Here is a 23,007-nt window from a genome sequence, read left to right as displayed (position 1 = left end):
AGCACCACAATGCCTACTTCACCCATGGTTTTCCAGCACACAGCTTTGACCTACTACAGTAGCTATGTTCGTCTACTGTACTTCAAACAATGTGTAGGCAGGTTGCGTAGGATTCAAACTTTCTCAAACAGCCTATTCAAATAAAATCATTCTTTTTGGGGGATATCTGGATAGTCGAAATGCATGTTTTAAAGCGGCAATCAGCAGTAGAAACAATAACAAAGCAGGCTCCCTGCCCCTGTTCGATAAAAAGTAGAGATGAGGCTAGAGAAATGTAACCACTCTCAAATTCATAGACAGCTATGGATGTAAGGACTGAGCATCCAGGATATCAAAATTACAGGTTTAAACATGTTTTAAGGCTATATAGTGTCTGTTTACATTTTATGGATGTAGCAACTGCCCCTTTAAAGAAAAATATGAGTTATTTTTTTTAAACTCAAATGGGGACTTGCTTGCTCGACTCAGGAGAGCACTCTGCTTGTTGTTTCAGCACAGAAGGGAGGGGCAGGAGAGAAGAAGAGGCTGGTGTGTCCGACATGGAGAGAGAAAGTAGCCAAACGTTGCTGTGATAAGTTATCTATCGTCTCATCTGGTAGTGTGGGTCTTGACAGCATGAAATCGATGTAAAGAAGCTAGCTAGCAAGGCTAATTGAGGCTATTTGCCTCACTCCCTTGTCCTTGTCTACAACAACTCCATTCATATTAAACAACAGCCTACCTGTTGGTTGATCATTGTAGCCTACTACATCTCATTTAGCCATTTATTCCGTAATTGTAATTCCATTTTGCATTAGAAATCTCCTACTTCAATTGCTACACATGGAGACTCCGACTGTAACGTTAGTGCTGCTTTGATAGACAGACAATAACAAGCTACACAAGCTGTCATAAACCTATTGTTTTATTACAAATTTGAATGTCATGGTCTAACCTTTTCTGTATCAATGTCACATAGATCATTTAATGATTTCTTTGACAAAGCCTTTTCAATAAAATAGGTCTTTTTTTCCCTTCTAAAAAAATGAATACTCTCGCAAGTATTCGAATACTAAACTAAAGTCACTTCGGATATTCTAATAACCGTGCCCTAAGGGCTGGGCATTATACTGTATTTTACCGGCATTGATGCACAGAATGGTTTGGGTTTTTACTTTACCTTGTATAACAGTATTTGAATGTTTGGTTTGTTAAATGTGATATGCAGTGTGTAACGTCCATTTTTATAGATAACACCCCTACTTGAATCATCCCTCTCCGGTCTCTCCATGCCGCTTTCCACACAGACCTAGCCCTGCCCCGTAACTCAATAATAAAGGTTAAATAAAAAAATATATAAAAAAAGAAGCGCATCGGCTGTTGCTTGACCACGAGACACTTTAGTTCAGTCTGCACGGTCAATGCAGCACATGCAACAATGTTGATGATAGTGATATTATTCCCACTTTGCTTCTTAATATACACCCACATGTGCTCTATAATGACACTAGTAGTTTGTTTCTTACAGCTAGTTTGTCTTTTCTAAGCAAGTTTTAGCTAAATCGTGTTAGCCTCTAATGCTAATCGCTAGTTAGTTGGCTAGCTAGTTAATAAATGTACTGGGTCAGAGCAAACTTAGCTAGCTATACAGTCTTATACCAGTGATGGTGTAGGCCTAAATAAACATTTATTTTCCCTGGTTGACACATACATGCTCAGCAATTTTTGGCCAATCTCCAACCTTCCATTCTTAAGAAAAATTCGGGAGAATTTGGTTTTCAAACAGTTAAATGATTTAAGTGACAACTTTATTTTTGAAAAATTTCAATCTGGTTTTCGTGCCCACCACAGCAGAGAGACAGCCTTAGTTAAAGTGGTAAATGATCTCAGAGCCAACACAGATGCCAAACAGCTCTCTTGGATTAAGTGCTGCATTCGACACTGTTGACCATGATGTCCTTCTGGACAGACTGGAGAGGTGGGTTGGCCTCTCCGATCCAGTTTTAAATTGGTTTAGGACCTATTTACCAGTCAAGTTTTTTTGTCACCTGTGGTGAACATAACTCAGAGAAAATACATATGTATTGTGGCGTTCCACAAGGTTCAATTTTGGGTCCGGTACTGTTCAGTTTATATATGTTACCCCTTGGTAGCGCTATCAGAACGCACAGTATTAATTTTCACTGATACACAACTCGACGGATACATTATTAGGCTATATTAGGGATTGAAATACCTCCTCCATCTAAATCAAGACAAGACCGAGGTAAAAAAAAACCTAGGTGTTATTTTAGATTCTGAACTAAATTTCGATTATCACACATTAGGAATGTTACAACAAAAAAATATTTTACCAGCTGAGGAACAAACGGTGCGGTCGTTTTCGCTCCGGTTGATACAGGGAGACTCATCCATGCTTTTATATTATATAATTTTTTATATTACCCAAACTCAGTAACATAATTTGATTGCATTCTGTTACTTTTAGATTACTTTCCCCTTAAGAGGCATTAGAAGAAGACAAAAATGTATGTTACCAACTGGACGACATCTATTTCAGGATAAATCCATGTTGCTGGCCATATATGGATGTTAAATTTTACTTTATGGGTTGGTTATGTAGGCTTCTTCTAACCCATCACTTTCTACTACAGATAATTTGATCATATTATCTTTACATTAAAAAGATATAAAGTCTATCAGAATTCCAGTCATTCTAATTAATTTAATACCCCTTGATCTTCAAGAAAAGGACTTAGAAATATGAAAGTATAGATAAGCCAAATCGTTTTACCTGAGCATAACCCCAAAACTAAGGACTTATTAGCCAGCCCTACTCTGTTGTTTATGATCTTGTTGTCATGGAGGACTGATTGGACTCATTGATTCGAGTTGAAAATGAAATGCTGCGCTCATGGAATGGCATGTTTGAGCACTACTGAAAAGTGCTATTTACATATGAAAAATGAATGCCATATGCTGCATTTGCTAAAGGTCTATTGTTTACCTTTTTGTTGGTGACACTTGATAACATGCAACTGTTTAAAGGGCAAATCCACAGATGAAACAATGACAAAACGGACACCCCACCTCTGTTTTGGTAAAAAGCTGAGGGATGGGCCTGGAGAAATGTAAACACTCTCAGATTAATCGACAGAGCTATGGATGCAAGGACTGACCATCCATGATATAACAATTATTGTTTAAACCATGTTCTGAGGCTATACAGTGTTTGTTTACATTACAATATTTACACACATTGGAGTAAAACAAGCTTATATTTTGGGTTCTCATGGAGTGTGACAGTTGAACTTAGCTCATGAGGCATTTCTAAGTTATATTCTTGAAGAATCAATGGATATTGATTTTCTTTATTTTTACTATTTTCTACATTGTAAAATAATAATGAAGATATCAAAACTATGAAATAACACGTGGAATTATGATGACAGCTTTGGACACTCTTGGCATTATCTCAACCAGCTTCATGAGGTGGTCACCTGGAATGCATTTCAATTAACAGGTGTGCCTTGTTAAAATTTACTTAGTGTAATTTCTTTCCTTCTTTATGCGTTTCAGCCAATCAGTTGTGTTGTGACAAGGTAGGGGGTTATACAGAAGATAGCCCTATTTGGTAAAAGACCAAGTCCATATTATGGCAAGAACAGCTCAAATAAGCAAAGAGAAACAACAGTCCATCATGACTTTAAGACATGAAGGTCAGTCAATACGTTTATTAAGTTAAGTTTCTTCAGGTGCAGTCACAAAAACCATCAAGCGCTATGATGAAACTGACTCTCATGAGGACCGCCACAGGAATGGAAGACCCAGACTTACCTCTACTGCAGAGGATAAGTTCATTAGAGTTACCAGCCTCAGAAATTGCAGGCCAAATAAATGCTTCACAGAGTTCAAGTACCAGACACTGTTCAGAGGAGACTGTGTGAATCAGGCCTTTGTGGTCGAATTGCTGCAAAGAAACCACTAATTTCGGCTGTTTAAGAAAGGTTTGAATCCTAGCAACCTGTCTACACATTGTTTGAAGTGCAATAGATCATCATAGCTACTGTAGTAGATCAAAGCTGTGTGCTGGAAAATCTTGGTAGAGCATGGGTGAAGTAGCCATTGTGGAGCTCATGTGAATTTCCTTTATTTTTCGGTTTTAGACCAATGCCTACTTCTCACTTAAAACATATATTTTTTTGTTTTAAATAGCAATACGTTTCCCCCAATTAAATCATGGTAGAAGACAAAATACACCAGTTTGCAGCTGGATGCACCATACTGCAGGTTTGACATAAAGACGGAACCCACTGGGCACAGACGTCAATTCAACATCTATTCCACATTGGTTCAACGTAATATCATGACCAGCGTGTACCCAGTGGGAAGAGGGCTTTCCAAAGAGCACATCTATCTGTCTAAACACAGTGCATGGTAGTACCTGTGTGAGTAGAGTGTGTGGGTGCTGTTGAACATCTGAAATGATGTCATGTATTCGATGGGTGAGGTCTGGATGGTCTTCTGGAGAGAGAAAAAAGATGCAAAACATAAATGATCATTGTGTGGCTGTATAAATTTGCAAGCAAAACATTATTTCTAGATGTAAATGTCAGAATCAAACATGTTTTCTTATATTAACCTTGGCAATTCCTGGGTGACCAGTTACAGCTTATACAACATATCACACTGTGCTGTTCGACATCAAACCGACAAAAAGGATCTACTCAATAAGGAGAAAAAAACTGCCACAATCTGCAAACCAATTTCATCCCTAAAGCGTGAAGGGTTTAAACTCTTCGAAAAGCAGTGTAATGACATGGTAAATTGGTCCTCAATCCCTCGTGTACAAGACCTGACCTAGTTAAGGAACAAGAACCCCCCCCCATCCAACCTAATGTCCAACAACGTTTATTTACCAGCCCTTTAGGATTAGCGTGGCATTTGCAGATTAAGCCCTAAAATGAGAGGCCATCCTGGTAGTTTGTGTTGCTTTAGAGAAGAGATCTGGCTTCGTTGTGTGTGTGTGTGTGTGTGTGTGTGTGTGTGTGAGAGAGAAAGAGAGAGAGAGAGACAGACTTTGGGCATGAGCGTCCGGTATCAAACAGAGATGCCTTATTGTACCTCATCCTGAGGAGAGAAGGTGATCTGGGTGGACCCCCCTCCCAAATCCAGCATCCCCACAGTGGGTGTGTCAGAGCTGTGGAGACCCCCTGCAGAGAGAGCGAGAGAGGGCGAAAGAGGGGGGTGGGGTAGGGGGGCAGTACCAGTGTGGTCACCAAAGAGGAACTGGGGATGCAGCGCTAGGCTAATCCAATAACAGGTAATCAAAATGTCTTGTCCAGAATATTAATCTATATTGCTGGTGTTCTGTTTATGTACCAGAATTAAGCCTGTTCTGAACATTGAGTTTGGGGCCAGGGCCCCGGAGGGTGAGGGTGGTAGGGTCAGTACAGGATGCCTTTAGTTCAATCCGTCACGCCAAGTAAACACTGACCCCTCACCACACCACACTAAGGCCTGACCCTTTGACTCAGATATTGACCATATTTGGGTAGATATGGTCACGTCCCCAATGGAATATATTTTCTCTTACATATAGTACTCCTAATCTTGGAGCTTAATCTATATCGATCCTTACCAATGCTACTTATGCCATTAGTAACTGACAGTTATCAAAGTTTGAAATCATCTCACCTATGAGGAAGTTGACAGTGATCCAAGCGGAGATCCCTTTGAGGAGAAAAGGAGATGGTGATTTACCTCATCCCCCTTAAATCAATCCTTCATAATACATGTATAACATGTGAACATAATTTGTATTGAAATCATTTAAACACGTATTAAAGTTGATCATGGAACAGTGCTTAAGGTTAACTATTTACGTCAGATGAGATGACACTGTTTTATGCCATAATGTATGTACTCTACCGGTCAAAAGTTTTAGAACACCTACACATTCAAGGGTTTTTCTTTATTTTTACTATTTTCTACATTGTAGAATAATAGTGAAGACATCAAAACTATGAAATAACACATATGGAATCATGTAGTAACCAAAAAAGTGTTAACTAATCAAAATAGATTTGAGATTTGAGATTCTTCAAATAGCCACCCTTTGCCTTGATGACAGCTTTGGACACACTTGGCATTCTCTCAACCAGCTTCATGAGGTAGTCACCTGGAATGCATTTCAATTAACAGGTGTGCCTTGTTAAAAGTGAATTTGTGGAATTTCTTTCCGTAATGCATTTGAGCCAATCATTTGTGTTGTGACAAGGTGAGGGGGTATACAGAAGATAGCCCTATTTGGTAAAATACCAAGTCCATATTATGGCAAGAACAGCTCAAATAAGCAAAGAGAAACAACAGTCCATCATGACTGAGACATGAAGGTCAGTCAAAATGGAAAATTAAGAACTTTTAAACGTTTTTTTCAAGTGCAGTCGCAAAAACCATCAAGCGCTTTGATGTAACTGGCTCTCATGAGGACCGCCACAGGAATGGAAGACCCAGAGTTACCTCTGCTGCAGAGCATAAGTTCATTAGAGTTACCAGTTACCAGTTATTTCAGCCCAAATAAATGCTTCACAGAGTTCAAGTAACAGACACTGTTCAGAGGAGACTGTGTGAATCAGGCCTTTGTGGTCAAATTTCTGCAAAGCAACCACTAATAAAGGACACAAATAAGGAGAAGAGACTTGCTTGGGCCAAGAAACACGAGCAATGGACATTAGACCGGTGGAAACTTGTCCTTTGGTCTGGAGTCCAAATTGGAGATTTTTGGTTCCAACCGCCGTGTCATTGTGAGATGCGGTGTAGGTGAACGTTTGATCTCCGCATGTGTATTTCCCACCGTAAAGCATGGAGGAGGTGTTATGGTGTGGGGGTGCTTTGCTGGTGACACTGTCTGTGATTTATTTAGAACTCAAGGCACACTTAACCAGCATGGATACCACAGCACTCTGCAGCGATACGCCATCCCATCTGGTTTGGGCTTAGTTGTTTTTCAACAGGATAATGACCCAACACACCTCCAGGCTGTGTAAGGGCTATTTTACCAAGAAAGAGAGTGATAGAGTGCTGCATCAGATGACCTGGCCTCCACAATCCCCCGACCTCAACCAAATTGAGTTTGGGATGAGTCGGATCGCAGAGGGAAGGAAAAGCAACCAACAAGTGCTCAGCATATGTGGGAACTCCTTCAAGACTGTTTGCAAAGTATTCCAGGTGAAGCTGGTTGAGAGAATGCCAAGAGTGTGCAAAGCTGTCATCAAGGCAAAGGGTGGCTATTTGAAGAATCTCAAATATATTTTGATTTGTTTAACACTTTTTTTTTACTACATGATTCCATATGTGTTATTTCATAGTTTTGATGTCTACACTATTATTCTACAATGTAGAAAATAGTAAAAATAAAGAAAAACCCTTGAATGTGTAGGTGTTCTAAAACTTTTGACCGGTTGTGTATATTGCACATTGTTTGCACTTTGAGTATGACTCCATTGTGTGCATCAGTGCATTTAACAACACTAATGACCCTTTCCTAGTTTATGGACATTTACAATAGGATGTTAAAAAGCAATTTACATTTACAAACAAACTTCAAACAGAGTGATGTGCTATAAGTCAAAACTACCATACGCTGTCACTTAGCTACCATACACTTTGTTCACTTCATCTGTCCTGCATCCCTCAAATTCTACTTAGTTTTTGCATTAACAAGTCTGTTCAAATCAGAGAAGTCTGAGTAATCTCTGTTAGGCTAAGCGTCTGGGGCAAGAGTGGCAAAAATCTAACTGATAAGGCGGAGAAATCCGTTTATGGATCGAGTGGGAGTTTAGCATTTCAGCTCAGCAATGACGCCAGGGGAATGTGTCCATTAGGCACAAAAACGTGAACTTCAAAGTTAATTCAGTAATCATAAAATGATTTTCCAAGGGTCAGGTCACCTCCACTGTAACAAGCTGATAGACTTGGGGAAAGAAGAAAAAATATTCAGCCTCAGAAATGAATGGCGGATAATCGGTTTGCAGAGATTAAACTGAACATTATCCTACAGTCCCCTAATTGCTTGTATGAACTACTTTAAAAGGATTGGATTAAAATATTTTGTGTATTGCTTGTGCCCATATCGAACATGCCTTTCAACAAAAACACCAAAGTATATATTATTTCTATATAACAACCGTATTACAGCATCAATGCCCACGGTATTGGCAGAGAATTGAAGGGTCAGTGCCGGGGAAAGGACCAGAACCTAATAGCCACAGTGGCCCGGCCTGCCACCAAACAGCTGGATGTTGATCAAACAAGCCAGTAATGGACCAGAGAGGGCCTGACCTCTATCATCTGCCCGTCCCACTGGACAGATGGGAATAGTGGCTGTGTGGTTCTAAAGGTCAAAGAGGGTCCCAGTCCAAGCCCAACTCCATTACTTGTGATTGTATTACTGTAGTTCTGCACTCAAGTCAAACTTTTGCTAATATTAGTCATGGAGGTTAAAGCGTAGATTGACATGAAGTTAACTTGCTTTTCCATAATTCGCTAAGTCCCTCGGTATGCATTGGTAAAATCAGGGTCAGGTGAAACTGAGTGACTTCTCTAGCTCTCTCAGACCCAATGCAACACTAACCACGTTTCCATACGAGTAAGGTCATACCGTATATATATATATTTTTTTAAACACAACAGTGGTGATGGAAACAATAAGTCTTGGTACAATTTAATAATTGCCAAAAGGTAATTTGTTCGTTCGACATGGTGGGATCTTTTTGTGTCTGTGAAATGAATTATGTGAGGTGGAGACGCCTTTATGTGCAAATATTGATATAAACCATCATATCGAAGTAAATTTGGAGTCACATGATGATATGGTGTGTGGTCCTCGACTCGGGACACCATGCAGTTTTAGACTACAGATTAAATAAGTTATTATGAACTTCACAGGGTGGTTCAAGTGCACATGATGAGCTTAATGCCTTTTTCCAATACATATTGAGGATCTTATTCTTTTGACATGATGATCGATGCTTGCAGTTTGACAAAAATATTCTCGCTCTTTCCATAATAACATCATCATATAGACTAGCCTACCCACACTAGTGCTGAGCAACTAACTAAAATCTTTGTCGGTTTTTAAACAACTAATTGAATGAGGTCAGTTCAATTACTTGAATTCTATTTTGTTCTGTTTTTTTCTGTGAGCTCAATGCACACATTGTGCAGTTTCTCTAGAGATAAATCAGATCAAGCCCAAACTGTGCGATGTAGTAAAGAGTTGTAGTTTCCAACAGGCCAAGGTTCTACGTAGTTTGGCGCAGAAAACGTTGTAATAAACTACAACGACCACAATCCATTGTGCATCTACTTGTCCGGTCTGTGTTTCTTTTACACCTGCTTCATGAAAGAGACAGACAACGCGTGATCGAGAGAGATAGACAGCAGTTGCTTCGCAAGGCATCTCTAACTGAAAATACATTATCTACGTGATTGGTCATTGGTATTCAGCAGACATAAAACTATGCCTTATTTACTTTGAAGAACTATTAAAATACTGATTTTATCAGACAGCACAGGCAGCAGCTCTATAGAGATGACTTGGAATGAAATAATAAAGTCAACAAATAAAATAAATGTAGTAAAAGTTTTTTTTAAAACATAAAAAGTAAGTTTGAATGACACTGAGGGGCAGTGTTTTTACAGCTAATGCCGGTTTGCCTGAGGCTGATGCCGTGCAGGTGTTTGTACACATGCATATACACATACAGGGACAAACACACACACACGTAAATAGTGCAATACATGCACTCAAAAATATTTAGTTGGCCTTGCTGTTATGATTTTTGTTGTCCTTGATGTCTTTAGTTTTTTTGCATTGTTGTTTTCTGTTTTCCTTTGTCTTTCTTTTAATTTTGTTGGTTGTTGGTGCATTGGGGGGTGGGGGGGTCTTGAGGATGGGGAATGGAATATATATTTTTTTTATTCTGTGGGGGGAGTGGGTCTTGGATGCTTGAGGGGCAGCTCTTGGGGAACTGTGGGAGGGGTGTTGGAGGGCTGGTGGCCTGGCGGTTGGGAGCTTGGGCCGGTGAATGATGGATCGCTAGTTCGGGTTCCCGTTTTTGACCTTGTGGGAGATCTGTCGACGTGCGCTTGAGCAGGGCGTTGACCCTGGTTGCTTCTGTGTGTCGCTGGGGATGTGAGTCTGTTAGATGACTAATGTGATGTAGTTGTTGAGCGGCTTCACTGCAAGTATATTGTATGTTTTAAAATAAAAATAAAACGTAATACACAACTGAAATATTTGATTAAAGTAATTATGGTTGATAGTAATAAGAAGTAATGTGCAGTCACTACCATCATGGAACTTTTATGAATTGATTCGGTGTTGTTACATCATTCAACCCACATAATAATTAGTGCATTTTAAAATCAAAATCAAAATCCTTGATTATTTTTATAATTGAACCAAAACAGACCTCAAAAAGCACCAACCTGCACTGTATCTGCATGCTGTTGGCTAAAGTGCACGTGTCAAGACCAGAGTAGGCACATTTGCTATTTAACTCAACAGTTTGTGACAAAACTATCGATAGAGTTGAAAATGCAATGGAAACACGTTGAGATTTTTATTCGGTACATGAAAACTTACACAAAAAAGTACATTTTGAGTGCACTACGTTACGCACTGATTTTTATTTGCAACAAGTCAGTTTGGTGGAAACACCACTGGTGGGAAAATGTGCATCTTTTCTTTATGCAGATTTTTTTATTTTATATATTCGCATCAAAATCTGTCACCACTTGGATGGAAACCAAGTTAGTGGTGCGGAAAAATCCTACTCAAGGATCCAGGTCTGTGATAACTGCTGTTCACCAATTTCTGCTCACTTAAAAAGGCTTTATTTCCTTTTGATGCCAATTCATCATGCAAGATTAAAGAAAAACCTAGAAATGTTTGTTTCATGTACAGTTACAAGATGACATGGCGTCATACCCTGGGTTGTTCTGAACAGAATGAGCCTGTTTGTCTATTGTGACAAATTTGCAGCGGAACTCCTTTCGAAGCATACCAAAATTATGATATATCTCTCTGAATTGCCCTGTGAAAGCCTAACACAAAGATCGTATTTTATAACTTAGCTAGTCATGTTCGCAAATTAACAAGCTTTCAAATGTTGCCCACCTGACCCAGATTGCGATTTTTAATGGGCCGTTTTTGGATTGCGTAAACAATAATTGTGTGATGGTGGGGATTCAGGGTTGTGTTCCAAACAAAACTACAAGTGTGCTTGCTTTAGTTCCTCAGCAGCACAGCTAGGAGAGCTAAAAAAATAAAAAGAAGCACACTATAGTTGAAGACCCTTCGAGTTAAAAGTGCATTTAAATTACTTAAGAGCTGTGCACACTTTGAAGAGGTGTGTGTCCTCTCACTCAAACCCTTGTCATTTTTTTGTCTGTTGCACCTACCACACATTTTCCAGGAATATTCTTATGTTACTGAATGTATCCAGAGTGTTTTATGATTTCATTAACAAAAGTACAGTAAATGTAGAATGCATATAAAATTAACAGTGTAATGTTTGGATTTAGTCTTGTTTCAGGTGAATTGTTGTGTCCTCAATTTTGGTCTAATAATTTACCCATAATCTCCAAACTTTTTCCTTTGAATTGCTACCATGCCTATGCATATCATATTTGGGTATTTCAATAAACTAGGGTACCAATGAGCATTTCTTGTAGTGGACAACTGTTTGGAGCTGTTACAAAGTCATTCATAATAATTTGCCTTTTTTCTACTTCACATGAATACATTAAGATATACACTAAACAAAAATACAAATGCAACATGTAAAGTGTTGGTCCCATGTTTCATGAGCTGAAATAAAACATTTAAAAATACTTAAATATTGTGCAAAAATTACATCCCTGTTAGTGAGCATTTCTCATTTGCCAAGATAGGCCACACCAGTCAGGTGGATGAATTATCAAGAAGCTGAATAAACAGAATTATCATTACACAGGTGCGCCTTGTGCTGGGGACAATAAAAGGCCACTAAAATGTGCAGTTTTGTCACAACACAATGCCACAGATGTCTCAAGTTTTGAGGGAGCGTGCAATTGGCATGCTGAATGCAGGAATGTTCACCAGAACTGTTGCATGTTCATATCTCTACCATAAGCTGCCTCCAACGTTGTTTTAGAGAATTTGGCAGTACGTCCAACCGCAGACCACGTGTATGTTGTCGTGTGGGCGAGCGGTTTACTGATGTCAACGTTGTGAACAGAGTGCCCCATGGTGGGTTGGGGTTATGGTATGGGCAGGCATAAGCTACGGACAACGAACACAATTGCATTTTATCGATTGCAATTTGAAGGCACAGAGATACTGTGACGAGATCCTGAGGCCCATTGTCGTGCCATTCATTCGCGACCATCACCTCATATTTCAGCATGATAATGTACGGCCGGCCCAATGTCGCAAGGATCTGTACACAATTCCTGGAAGCTGAAAATGTCCCAGTTCTTCCATGGCCTGCAGACTCACCAGACATGTCACCCATTGAGCATGTTTGGGATGCTCCCTATGTTATGGTGTGCAAACAGTTTATGGGCACACATATCCCAAATAATGTATGGATTGAAAATACTTCTAACAGAAAGCATAACTTTAACATGATGAATCAAGACAAATCGATACTATCATTAACAGGGTTCTTCAATAATTATGCATAATAGTTGTTTGATGCGCATATGATCTCCGGCTGTTTAGTTATATGGGGAAATTCGTAGATTTTGGAAAAGATTTTCTGAATGACAGTCAAGTGATAGAGCTGGCGTGATACTGCACGCGATTGAACAACCAATGTGCTCAAATTAATGTTGATCTGCACAATTGACTGAACATTTGTGTCTATGTTACGGCAGTCAAGATAATTAGCCTAGATCGTGGACAATATTGTCATGATTCCGGAGGTAAGATTACAGTCCTGTACGTTTTGATCTTTTGTTCTCAGAGCTTTTTATTTTTTGTACGTTTATTTAACTAGGCAAGTCAGTTTAGAACAAATTCTTATTTACAATGATGGCCTACCCCGGCAAAACCCTAACGACGCTGGGCCAATTGTGCACCGCCCTATGGGACTCCCAATCACGGATGGTTGTGATACAGCCTGGAATTGAACCAGGATCTGTAATGATGCCTCTAGCACTGAGATGCAGTGCCTTAGTCTGCTGTGCCACTCAGGAGCAATCGGGAACTTGAAAACGGCTTGTTTATTCTTTATTTTTTATAGAACAAAAAAATAATTGCTTGATTTTCATTTTTGCATATAAAACCAATAAAATATATTTTGATTTTCACATGTGGTGAGTTAAAGGTGGAATGCCAGTCATTGGTTAAGTGCACAGCTAACAACTTCCTGTCCTTTCAAAGTTGGAGTTAACCCTTCTACCTCCATTCTATGAATCTATGATCAATTAACTAATCTATTAATAGCTGCCCATACCGCACCACAGTGCCAAGATAAAGTATGATTTTTCAATTTCTGCATAAGATTTAGTGTGCATTGACTTATTAATAAACTGCTGCTATTGTAAATCCTAGCTACCTAACTTACCATTGGTTATCTTATTCACTGATGCCATAAAGCCAAAACAACAGTATCTATTGCTAGACTAGAGATACGCCCCTAGCTATAGTTAGTCAGTGGTTGCACATCTAGCTAGCTGGAATGAAGCAAGGGTGTGAATAGTAGACATGTAAATATATTATTTCACTGTTTACAACAGGTCTTCAGCTACCCAGAACTGTCTGATCGCCCTGATAAGGTGCCGTGGATGTGTCCAGCTTACACCTGTGTATAGCAATGGAATAAAGCCTTCAACCAATGCCTCGAGTAGTGCTGTAGGTCCACCACACATCCAGAGGGTTGTGGGGTCCTGTCCAGAAGCAACCCCAAGCCCCTACCCCTAGACACTTGTGGAGATCCAAGAAGATTGGACAGGTGTAAGCAATCCCGCCAAAATTACACCAAGCCGTTCAGAGGGTAAGGTGGAGCTCTCACCATGTTACCACCCATCAATCCCTCTCAGACCTCCACAAGTGTCCAGATTCTGGGTAGTAGGGGCTAGGGGTTGTTTCTGGATAGGCATGGGTATTACGTTAGCGCAATCAGTCTGGCACAGTCTAAAAATGCAGTGAAATTGATTTCCCCCCCCCAAAATAATATCTCCACTCACACACACTATGAGGTAGGGATGGGATGATATCAGTAAAGCAATATTTTTTTCCATGGCAAAAATGAAAACATGAAGCAGACCAAACTATAACACAAACCTGCTGTATGTAAAGTAGTGTGCTATAACTTGGAAAATAAATGTGACTCTGGATGACAACATAATTTTTGTTTCCAACATTAGCGCTGTTTTCCTAACGAAGTAAAGATCCGCTTAGCATTTTATTTCCTTGCCGCGATACTAATGAGTATCGTGATACTGGAATCGTCCCAGCCCTACGACGAGGTCGAAATAACACTGACATTGTGAAAATTATGATAATGCCCATGTGTAATGCCCATCACAATGTGATCTGATTATAACAGACCAATGACTGTTCACCTGGGTAAGGGGGTGGGCTCTAGACCATCCTATCAGCCAATCAGGGCTGTGTATGCAAATATCTTAATTTGTTTCCCAACGCCCACATGATCAAACTGAGCATTTGAAGGGCCAAAGGAGGCTCAGGGAAATAAATTGCAAATGAGTTATTTTTATTAAATAAACAGTGATGATTTAAAAATAAGATTACAACACCTGCATGGGGGCTTTAATAGCAGTCAAGTACCTGCTTCCTCTGTCCTTGCATTTCCTTGATTTGTTGCATCTGCTTTCCTCGTCTCTTTCTCAAAAATAATTTTATGAGAAGGTCAGAGGTCCTTCCCCTCCCACCTTATCCAATGGGTTTCCCCCATTCCTCGCCTTCGCAAAGCACATTGGGGGAGAGGAGTGAATGTTCCTCCCCTCAGGCAACAATGCACTTTCAAGAAGAGGCAAGGAGTGGAGAAAACAAGGACAGAGGAAGCAAGAATTTGACTATTAGTTTAAGACAGACACACACAATGCTTGAAGAGTTTACTGATTAATGATTGTATTATATCAACTATTAAAACAAATGATGATCTTTTTCATTCTTCAGCAATGTTTAGCATGGCTATAAATAGAGAAGTTGACTAAAGCACAAAAACACCTGGCAACTATGCATGAGAAATACATGCTGTGTCCATGTTTCTTGTGACATTTTCAATGACATGTAGATGTTGTTGTTGTTGCTAGGTGGAGTTAGTCGCATTGTCCCTACCTAGACTTTTATTCTTGTAACTACACGTGAAGCTGCAAGAAAATCATATTTAAATGTATATCAAACCATTTAGAAATGTTGACCCCGCTGTCACACATTGGCCCCTTTATTTATAGAAAGACCCATTTCTTCTGTAATAAACATTTAAATCCAGCCCTATCCATATAGGCCAATTCCCATAAGTGTAAAGTGTTGAAGACATGCTCCGGAACTTTGGTGACTACTAAGTATTCTTTAAACCTCCCGCTTTGGGCTGGATGTGTCAATGTGTAGTTCATACCATGCACAATCTATGAGCAGAATTACTGTCTTACCTCAATTAGCGACAAATCCCTAGTTTGAAAGACACTATTTACCGGAAGCTGTGTGGTGCCATTTTCCCTACATTTTCCCCCACGTGGACCACCCCACTAGCAATTAGAGTTCCAGCCAATGAGCTTTAGCCCCCTCGCCATGTGAGTGACAGACAGCAAGACGCACACCCAGCAGAGCGAGAGAGCAATGACGTGGTGCACATAGCTGCACATATGTGACGTACTAAATAAATTGTCATAACCGTGAAAAAAAAAAAAACAGCTGACTGAAGACAGGACGCCCGGGCATTCTTTCCGTTTCTGCAGGAAAATGGACTCTTTACAACGTGATGAAACCACAGATAGGTGCCAGATGTCTCTCAAGATGTATAAATCAGAAGCATCTGTTTAGATCATTTGTTGTATATTACTTCTGAGGCACAGCTGAGAACATAATAATTTGCTTATTTTTTTTACTGGACTGATAGCCTGCATCTGATGGTCAGTCTGAGAGGAGGGAGATAGCAGCAATCAGGCTGCCTCAGGCTGCCTCTCACCCTAATCAGTGTCCCGCCGCTCTCCCGCCTTCCACTGAGAAAAAGGGAAAGTCTTCCAGCTGACATCGAAACGGAAGTCGCACTGCATTATTTGCCTCATGCACCAATTCATGTTGTTACTCCTATGACCAAAAAATATGAATTATTCCTTGATATTAAAAAAAGACAAGCCGCTAATAATACCGCTAAGACAAGCCGCTAATAATACCGCTAAGACAAGCCGCTAATAATACCGCTAAGACAAGCCGCTAATAATACCGCTAAGACAAGCCGCTAATAATACCGCTAAGACAAGCCGCTAATAATACCGCTAAGACAAGCCGCTAAATAAAAATAAAAAAACTTATCGGAAACACTTTGCGATACTCATTCATTGCAGCTACCATGCTGGTTGTAGGGAGAAGTACAGTACCAGTCAAGTTTGGACACACCTACTCATTCCAGGGTTTTTTCTTTATTTTTATTATTTTCTTCATCGTAAAATAGTGAAAACATCAAACCCTTTTTTGGTTACTACATATGTTATATCAATATTTTATATTTGAGATTCTTCCAAAGTGACCACCCTTTGCGTTTGACAGCTTTGCACACTCTTGGCACTCAAACAGTTTCATGGGGTAGTCACCTGGAATGTATTTCAATTAACGGTTGTGCCTTGTTAAAAGCTAATTTGTGGAATATCTTTCCATAATGTCTTTGAGCCAATCAGTTGTTGTGACAAGGTAGGGGTAGTATACAGATGATAGACATTTTTATTTAACTAGGCAAGTCAGTTAAGAACAAATTCTTATTTACAATGATGGCCTACCAAAAGGCCTCCTGCGGGGACGGGGGCTGGGATTAAAAATGTAATAAAAATATAGGACAAAAACACATCACAACACTACATAAAGAGAGCCCTAAGACAACAACATAGCAAGGCAGCAACACATGACAATACAGCATGGTAGCAACACAACAACATGGTAGCAGCACAAAACATGGTACAAACATTATTGGGCACAGACAAAAGCACAAAGGGCAAGAAGGTAGAGACAACAATACAAAACAATAACAGCCATCCAAAATTCCACGGCCGTCACAGCCCTACCATGACACTAGAAATACCTGCACAGGAAGGAAGTGTTTTGTGAAACTAGAGGTGGTTGAAGGCCAGACATACCTTCATCAGTGCCATCCATTATGGACACACTGTCCCCTCTGGACAGGAATGGAGACTCCACAAACACCTCTCTCACCTTGATAGAAAACTTTAGGTAAGTTCACAATTGTGTTTGGAAGCCGTTTTCCACATGCATACTCCAGGTACATTCTTTCTATAATAAAACTATTTTCAATACATGCATGTAGCCCATTTACATAATTGACTATTTAGATTGAATTCAAGCCACACCTCCCTTTGTTGTACAAAGTGGTTGGGTGAGGTAACACTGCCATGTAGAAGGTAGAGGGATCAATGCAACAGGTCAATTAACAACTAAATAGCAGTATTATAGGTTTAGGATGTGTCGTCCTTATCTGAATCTGTTATGGGCTATTAAATGGACAAAGAGAGAGGTGGAGAGGAGGTTGTGTGAGCAGTGGAGGATCTGGAACACTGACAAGCGATAAAACTAGCGCATAACAGGTCACTTATGCAATAAACTCATGACAATAATTGCTTTCAGCTGATAGTATTACAGTTAGGGGTGAATGTAGACATGTTATGCAATTACATTGCTTAGCTAATTTCTATGTGGGCAACTCATGCCTTGACTGTTGCCAACCTACATTCTCTTTTCACCACAACTTTTACAGTGTAAAGTCAGAAATCAGAGTGAAATGTAACAAGACGGCTAACACGAAAGATAACTCCACAGGGTGAGAGTGGGGATTGTGCAGAGTGTTTGTGGTCTGGTCATCTATCTATGCAGTGAGTCCACAGACAGTGACCAGCGCCGAAAGGCTCACCCTGTCCAGTAGGTGTGTGGCCTTCTCCCCAGGCAGAAGGCGAAGGCCTGCGGTGGCCTTGAGGACCAGAGGAGTGCTGCTCCACACAGAGGAGGGAATGTTGTCCTGGGCCACCTCCAACAGCTCCAAGATCCCTTCTTTACACTGAGAAACAACCCACAGAGAAGGCAAGAGATTAGATTTCAAAAGATAGTCAGGGCAATAAGAAATTGCCTACTTTCAGGACTGTTAGCTGTAGATGTGGCACAACGCTTTTTGTCAATATACAGTGTCCTCGGGAAGTATTCGGACCTCTTGACTTTTTCCACATTTTGTTACGTTACAGCCTTTTTAATACATTTTAGAGTTTGTTTTTTTTCCTCCATCTACACACAATACCCCAATGACAAAGCAAAAACAGGTTTAGAATTATCCACAGATATTTCAGGTCTCTCCAGAGATGTTCGATCGGGTTCAAGTCCGGGATCTGGCTTGGCCACTCAAGGACATTCAGAGACTTGTCCCGAAGCCACTCCTGCGTTGTCTTGGCTGTGTGCTTAGGGTCATGGTCCTGTTGGAAGGTGAACCATCGCCCCAGTCTGAGCACTCTGGAGCAGGTTTTCATCAAGGATTTCTCTGTACTTTTCTCTGTTCATCTTTCCCTCAATCCTGACAAGTCTCCCAGTCCCTGGTGGAGTGCTGCAGAGATGTTTGTCCTTCTGGAAGGTTCTCCCATCTCCACAGAGGAACTCTGGAGCTCTGTCAGAGTCACCATTGGGTTCTTGGTCACCTCCCTGACCAAGGCCCTTCTCCCCCGATTGCTCCGTTTGACTGGCGACCACCTCTAGGAGGTCTTGGTAGTCCCAAACTTCTTCCATTTAAGAATGATGGAGGCCACTGTGTTCTTTGGGAACTTCCAATGCTGCAAAAATGTTTTGGTACCCTTCCCCAGATCTGTTTCCCGACACAATCCTGTCTCGCAGCTCTATGGACAATTCCTTCGACCTCATGGCTTGGTTTTTGTTCTGCCATGCACTGTCAACTGTGGAACCTTATATAGACTGGTGTGTGCCTTTCCAAATCATGTCCAATCAATTGAAATTACCACACGTGGACTCTAATCAAGTTGTAAAAAAATCATGGATGATCAATGTAAACAGGATGCACCTGTGCTCAATTTTGAGTATCATAGCAAAGGGTCTGTATACTTATGTAAATAAGGTATTTCAGTTTAGTTTTTTTTACATTTGCAAAAATGTATAAACCTGTTTTCAATTTGTTATTATGGGGTATTGTGTGTAGATTGAGAAAATATTTGTATTTAATCAATTTTATAATTAGGCTGTAACGTAACAAAATGTGGAAAAGGGGGTCTGAAAACTTTCCGATTACACTGTAGATGAAGTTGATTACCTTTTCTGGATCATCAGCATATGCAGATAGACCTGGTTTTATTGCTCTGAATGTTTCATGTGCCAATTTAGGAGCTTCTGTGGGGGGAAAAAAGACAAAAACTAAAAAGTTGTATAAAGCCCACTGCAGAGAAACTTATTTCACAATTTAATAGGAATTGTAGGATGATAATGTCGATTTAACTAATGCTAATAGTTACCACAAAGGCAGAGATCCATGGCAAGCTACGTGCTATTATACAGTAGCCTACATAACACTGCCTTAACAAGCGACTTGTTCTATCTTGTCAGAATTTATACATTTCTTCTGTGATGCTTATGATCTACTGACATGTCTGTGCAAAACGATTAAGGCTATTTCAACATAAACAGCAGGTGCTTGGTAACCATTAGAAATAACAATCATAGATTTAAGAATAACGCCAAAACAGCACTTATGTGATTTATCTTAATGTTGAAATAATGCGATAACTAAGCCATTTGGCGAAGCTTTACAGAAACTTTTTTTTATTTGTAGGATTCCTGATATGAGGCAGCGTAAGCCTAATATGAGGCTCTAAATGGAGTAATGAATTTGTGCATTTTGTACTGGCAACATCACATAATACAAATTAAGCCTGAAAGCCTTCTCACATGAATTCAAATCTGTAATTAATACTTTTTGCTGCCTCACATGGCTGACAAATGCTAAAAGCAATGCAGAAAGCTACATTTAATTGATTCCTTTTGGTAAACTACATTTGCAGATGCAGCTTATTCTAGGTACATGCACCCAAACATACCATGAATGGATGGAATAGAGCCAATATACATTTTCGACATTATTTTCTACCTCTCCCAGGCAAGGGGTGTAATATTTGTTATCACATGTACCGTACCATTGTCCTCCAGTTGAAACTTGAAGACATGGATCCTCGTCCCTGTGCTCCCAGCATCAAACATAACGCCATACTGGAAACGTCCGCTGACCACTTCTGACGAGGTTGGTCTGTTCGGGCTGCCCGACAAGCCCAATCTGGGGCGGAAGTGAGGTGGTATTTTGGAGATGGCTGGCCTTACACCATCATAGTGGTGCTTAACAAACATCAGGTAAGCCGCCAGGCAGCCCAAGAAAACAAAAATACTGGCAATCTTCGGTAACCTCATGGTGACTGGTGTGTGTAAGGCACATTCTGCAGTTCCATACAGAACTAAAGGCTGTTCATTCTGCTGTTCCTCCTATAAATTAAACAGACATACAGCAGTTAGCCATCTGATAGAAAGCTGTTAAATAATTGACATCAAGGAGGTCATCAAGGTTTAGCTAGCTAGGCCACCTGTACTCATAATTTTAAGCTTTTCAATTCTATCACTAGAATGTAGAAACTGTTCCAACTAGTACTAGCTAGCTACATCACTACATTTAAAAGACGTTCTCCAGTGATTTTGGAACTTTTTATTTTTTTAAAGTGATATCCCAAATATAAATACAGTAAAAGTACACACACTAAAGGGAGAAAACATTTTTTTGAGCAAATGTGTTTTTTTTAGACGACTAAACTTCAAGGGGTATGGCATTCAAAGAGTGGCAGGTAGCCTAGAGGTTAAGAGCATTGGGACAGTAACTGAAAGGTCACAGTTCAAATCCCCCAGTTGACTAGGTAAACAAATTCTAAATTAAGTGCCTTGCTCGTGATGTCACCGGCCTCCCCCTTGCTTGAGGAACAAGAGGCGCAATAGACAACAAATGAGGAAAGCACCCCCATCCACTTGTGCGATGTCATGACTTACCTGTGCCATTTGTTAAGTAAATCAGGTGTTGGCACTCCAGTCTCCTTCTCACATCATTTAACACCCGATTTACATTACAAAAGGCACATTGTGATCAGTGATCCAGGTATGTCATGACATAACACACGTGTGGGGGGGGTTCTTAGGCACGACGCATCACGAAGTGCCTAGACACGGCTGTCAGCCAATCAGCATTCAGGGCTCGAACCACACAGTTTATAAAGGTAATTATCACAGGTGGTCGCGTAGTCTTCCGTAAACAAGCACTGTAACATGGGGGATATTGCCGTGTGAGAACACTAATCCTATCCATGTTTGAATTAATTTAATGTTTTGAATGTTTTCTCGCTGAGGTCCTAACATGCTTCCATGTTAGTGTTCAGACCAAGCGTCGGGAATTTTAACAAAAACTTCCCCCGAGCCCTACAGAAGATGCCTTTGTCCAACAATGACTCATAATGTGTAATGGAACAGAGTTATTATCAAGGGCTAAGTTTCTCTTGACCTTTGACTTCTGTAAGACAAGACATGGGGTGGGTTTCTCACTTTTGCATTGTTAGTATGAAATCGTATATACCTAGAATAGTGGCAGGCTAACTGTCACTGTATTTTAGGGCTGTGAGAGATGTATTCGCAGCTAGCAAGCTACTGTAACTGGCTTTGTCCCTGGCTTGCTGATATTGAAGACAACTTACAAAACAAAAGATGGATACATACCTATGCGTGGATCATTAGTAGCTACTTATTCTGATTCCAGTTGCATGTTCGATATTCCTATTTCGGACGATGGCTTGACTAATATTCACGATATGTCAAATAATTAGCATGTTGCGCGAAACTCAACCAGAGACTTTTGAGGAGAAGGGGAAACTCTATTGGAATTTTATGAACGCTCATTGAGTACGTTGCTCATGCGTCGTCAATGGGCAGCGCGGTGCATTCTGGTCAATTCTGGGACAAGGAGAGCTATCAAAAAAACAACATTAGCATGAATTTAGTTAACTGAACTACACCATTAAACATTGTCCGGATGTGGGAGAATTAACTTTTCTCTGTAATATCGTATAGCTTTTGGAATCGTGACATTACGTACTTTTGAGGAAAGTAGACAGGTTTCTTGACTCATAACCTGACTTTGAGAAGGGATTCCATGACGATTACTTTAGCAACCGCGGGACGCAGCATGAGAACGTGAACACAATTGGTCGACAGTCTGCTGGATGAGGCGTTATACGTTCCTCCACTGCCCTATCATTTCTCTAATATCGCTCTATCCTTTCTCTAACGTTGCTGCCTCAACCCAGCCCCGATACCGTGTTCATAACAACTGGGAACTCGGAAATCTCCGACTTAAATGCGTTCAAGGCAACTGGGAACCCCATTTGTATTGAAAACACAAAGAGTCAGTGTTTAATTATGTCAGTGTGTGGTGATGATGTGGGAAAAAAAGACCAAAGAGCTCCCTGGTGTTTTTAAGACAACGGCAGACACCGCTGCGCCACTCGGTCTAAGGCACTGCTGCATCTCAGTGCTAGATGCGTCACTACTACAGACCCTGGTTCGATTCCAGGCTATATCACAACCGGCCGGGATTAGGAGTCCCATAGGCGAACAATTGGCCCAGTGTCATCTAGGTTAGGGTTTGGCCGGGGTAGGCCGTCATTGTAAATAAGAATTTGTTCATTATAAAAAGTTGAAATAAATAGTCT

The 23,007-nt window shown here is 40.3% G+C and overlaps 1 protein-coding gene across 3 annotated transcripts in view; it reads right to left on the bottom strand.

The window, feature by feature from the left end:
- Positions 1 to 22,592, bottom strand: part of LOC106576718 (ectonucleoside triphosphate diphosphohydrolase 6) — a 30,614-nt gene extending 8,022 nt beyond the window's left edge. For 2 of the 3 annotated variants that reach the window (XM_045700762.1, XM_014154058.2), the window contains exons 1-9: positions 22,392 to 22,592; positions 22,016 to 22,264; positions 20,407 to 20,746; positions 19,530 to 19,606; positions 18,138 to 18,281; positions 17,350 to 17,425; positions 5,677 to 5,712; positions 5,104 to 5,192; positions 4,424 to 4,503 (exon numbers count right to left, since the gene is read on the bottom strand). In XM_045700762.1, coding sequence (XP_045556718.1) covers positions 4,424 to 4,503; positions 5,104 to 5,192; positions 5,677 to 5,712; positions 17,350 to 17,425; positions 18,138 to 18,281; positions 19,530 to 19,606; positions 20,407 to 20,674 — 770 coding nt within the window. In that variant the 5' untranslated portion in view covers positions 20,675 to 20,746; positions 22,016 to 22,264; positions 22,392 to 22,592. Of the gene's footprint in view, positions 1 to 4,423; positions 4,504 to 5,103; positions 5,193 to 5,676; positions 5,713 to 17,349; positions 17,426 to 18,137; positions 18,282 to 19,529; positions 19,607 to 20,406; positions 20,747 to 22,015 lie in introns of all 3 variants that reach the window. The other variant, XM_014154059.2, reaches the window with a different exon arrangement.
- Between the last annotated feature and the right edge of the window lie 415 nt (positions 22,593 to 23,007).

Source organism: Salmo salar, chromosome ssa18 (assembly GCF_905237065.1).
Source record: "Salmo salar chromosome ssa18, Ssal_v3.1, whole genome shotgun sequence".
NCBI classification, from domain to species: domain Eukaryota; kingdom Metazoa; phylum Chordata; class Actinopteri; order Salmoniformes; family Salmonidae; genus Salmo; species Salmo salar.
This window is presented reverse-complemented; position numbering and strand designations above follow the sequence as displayed.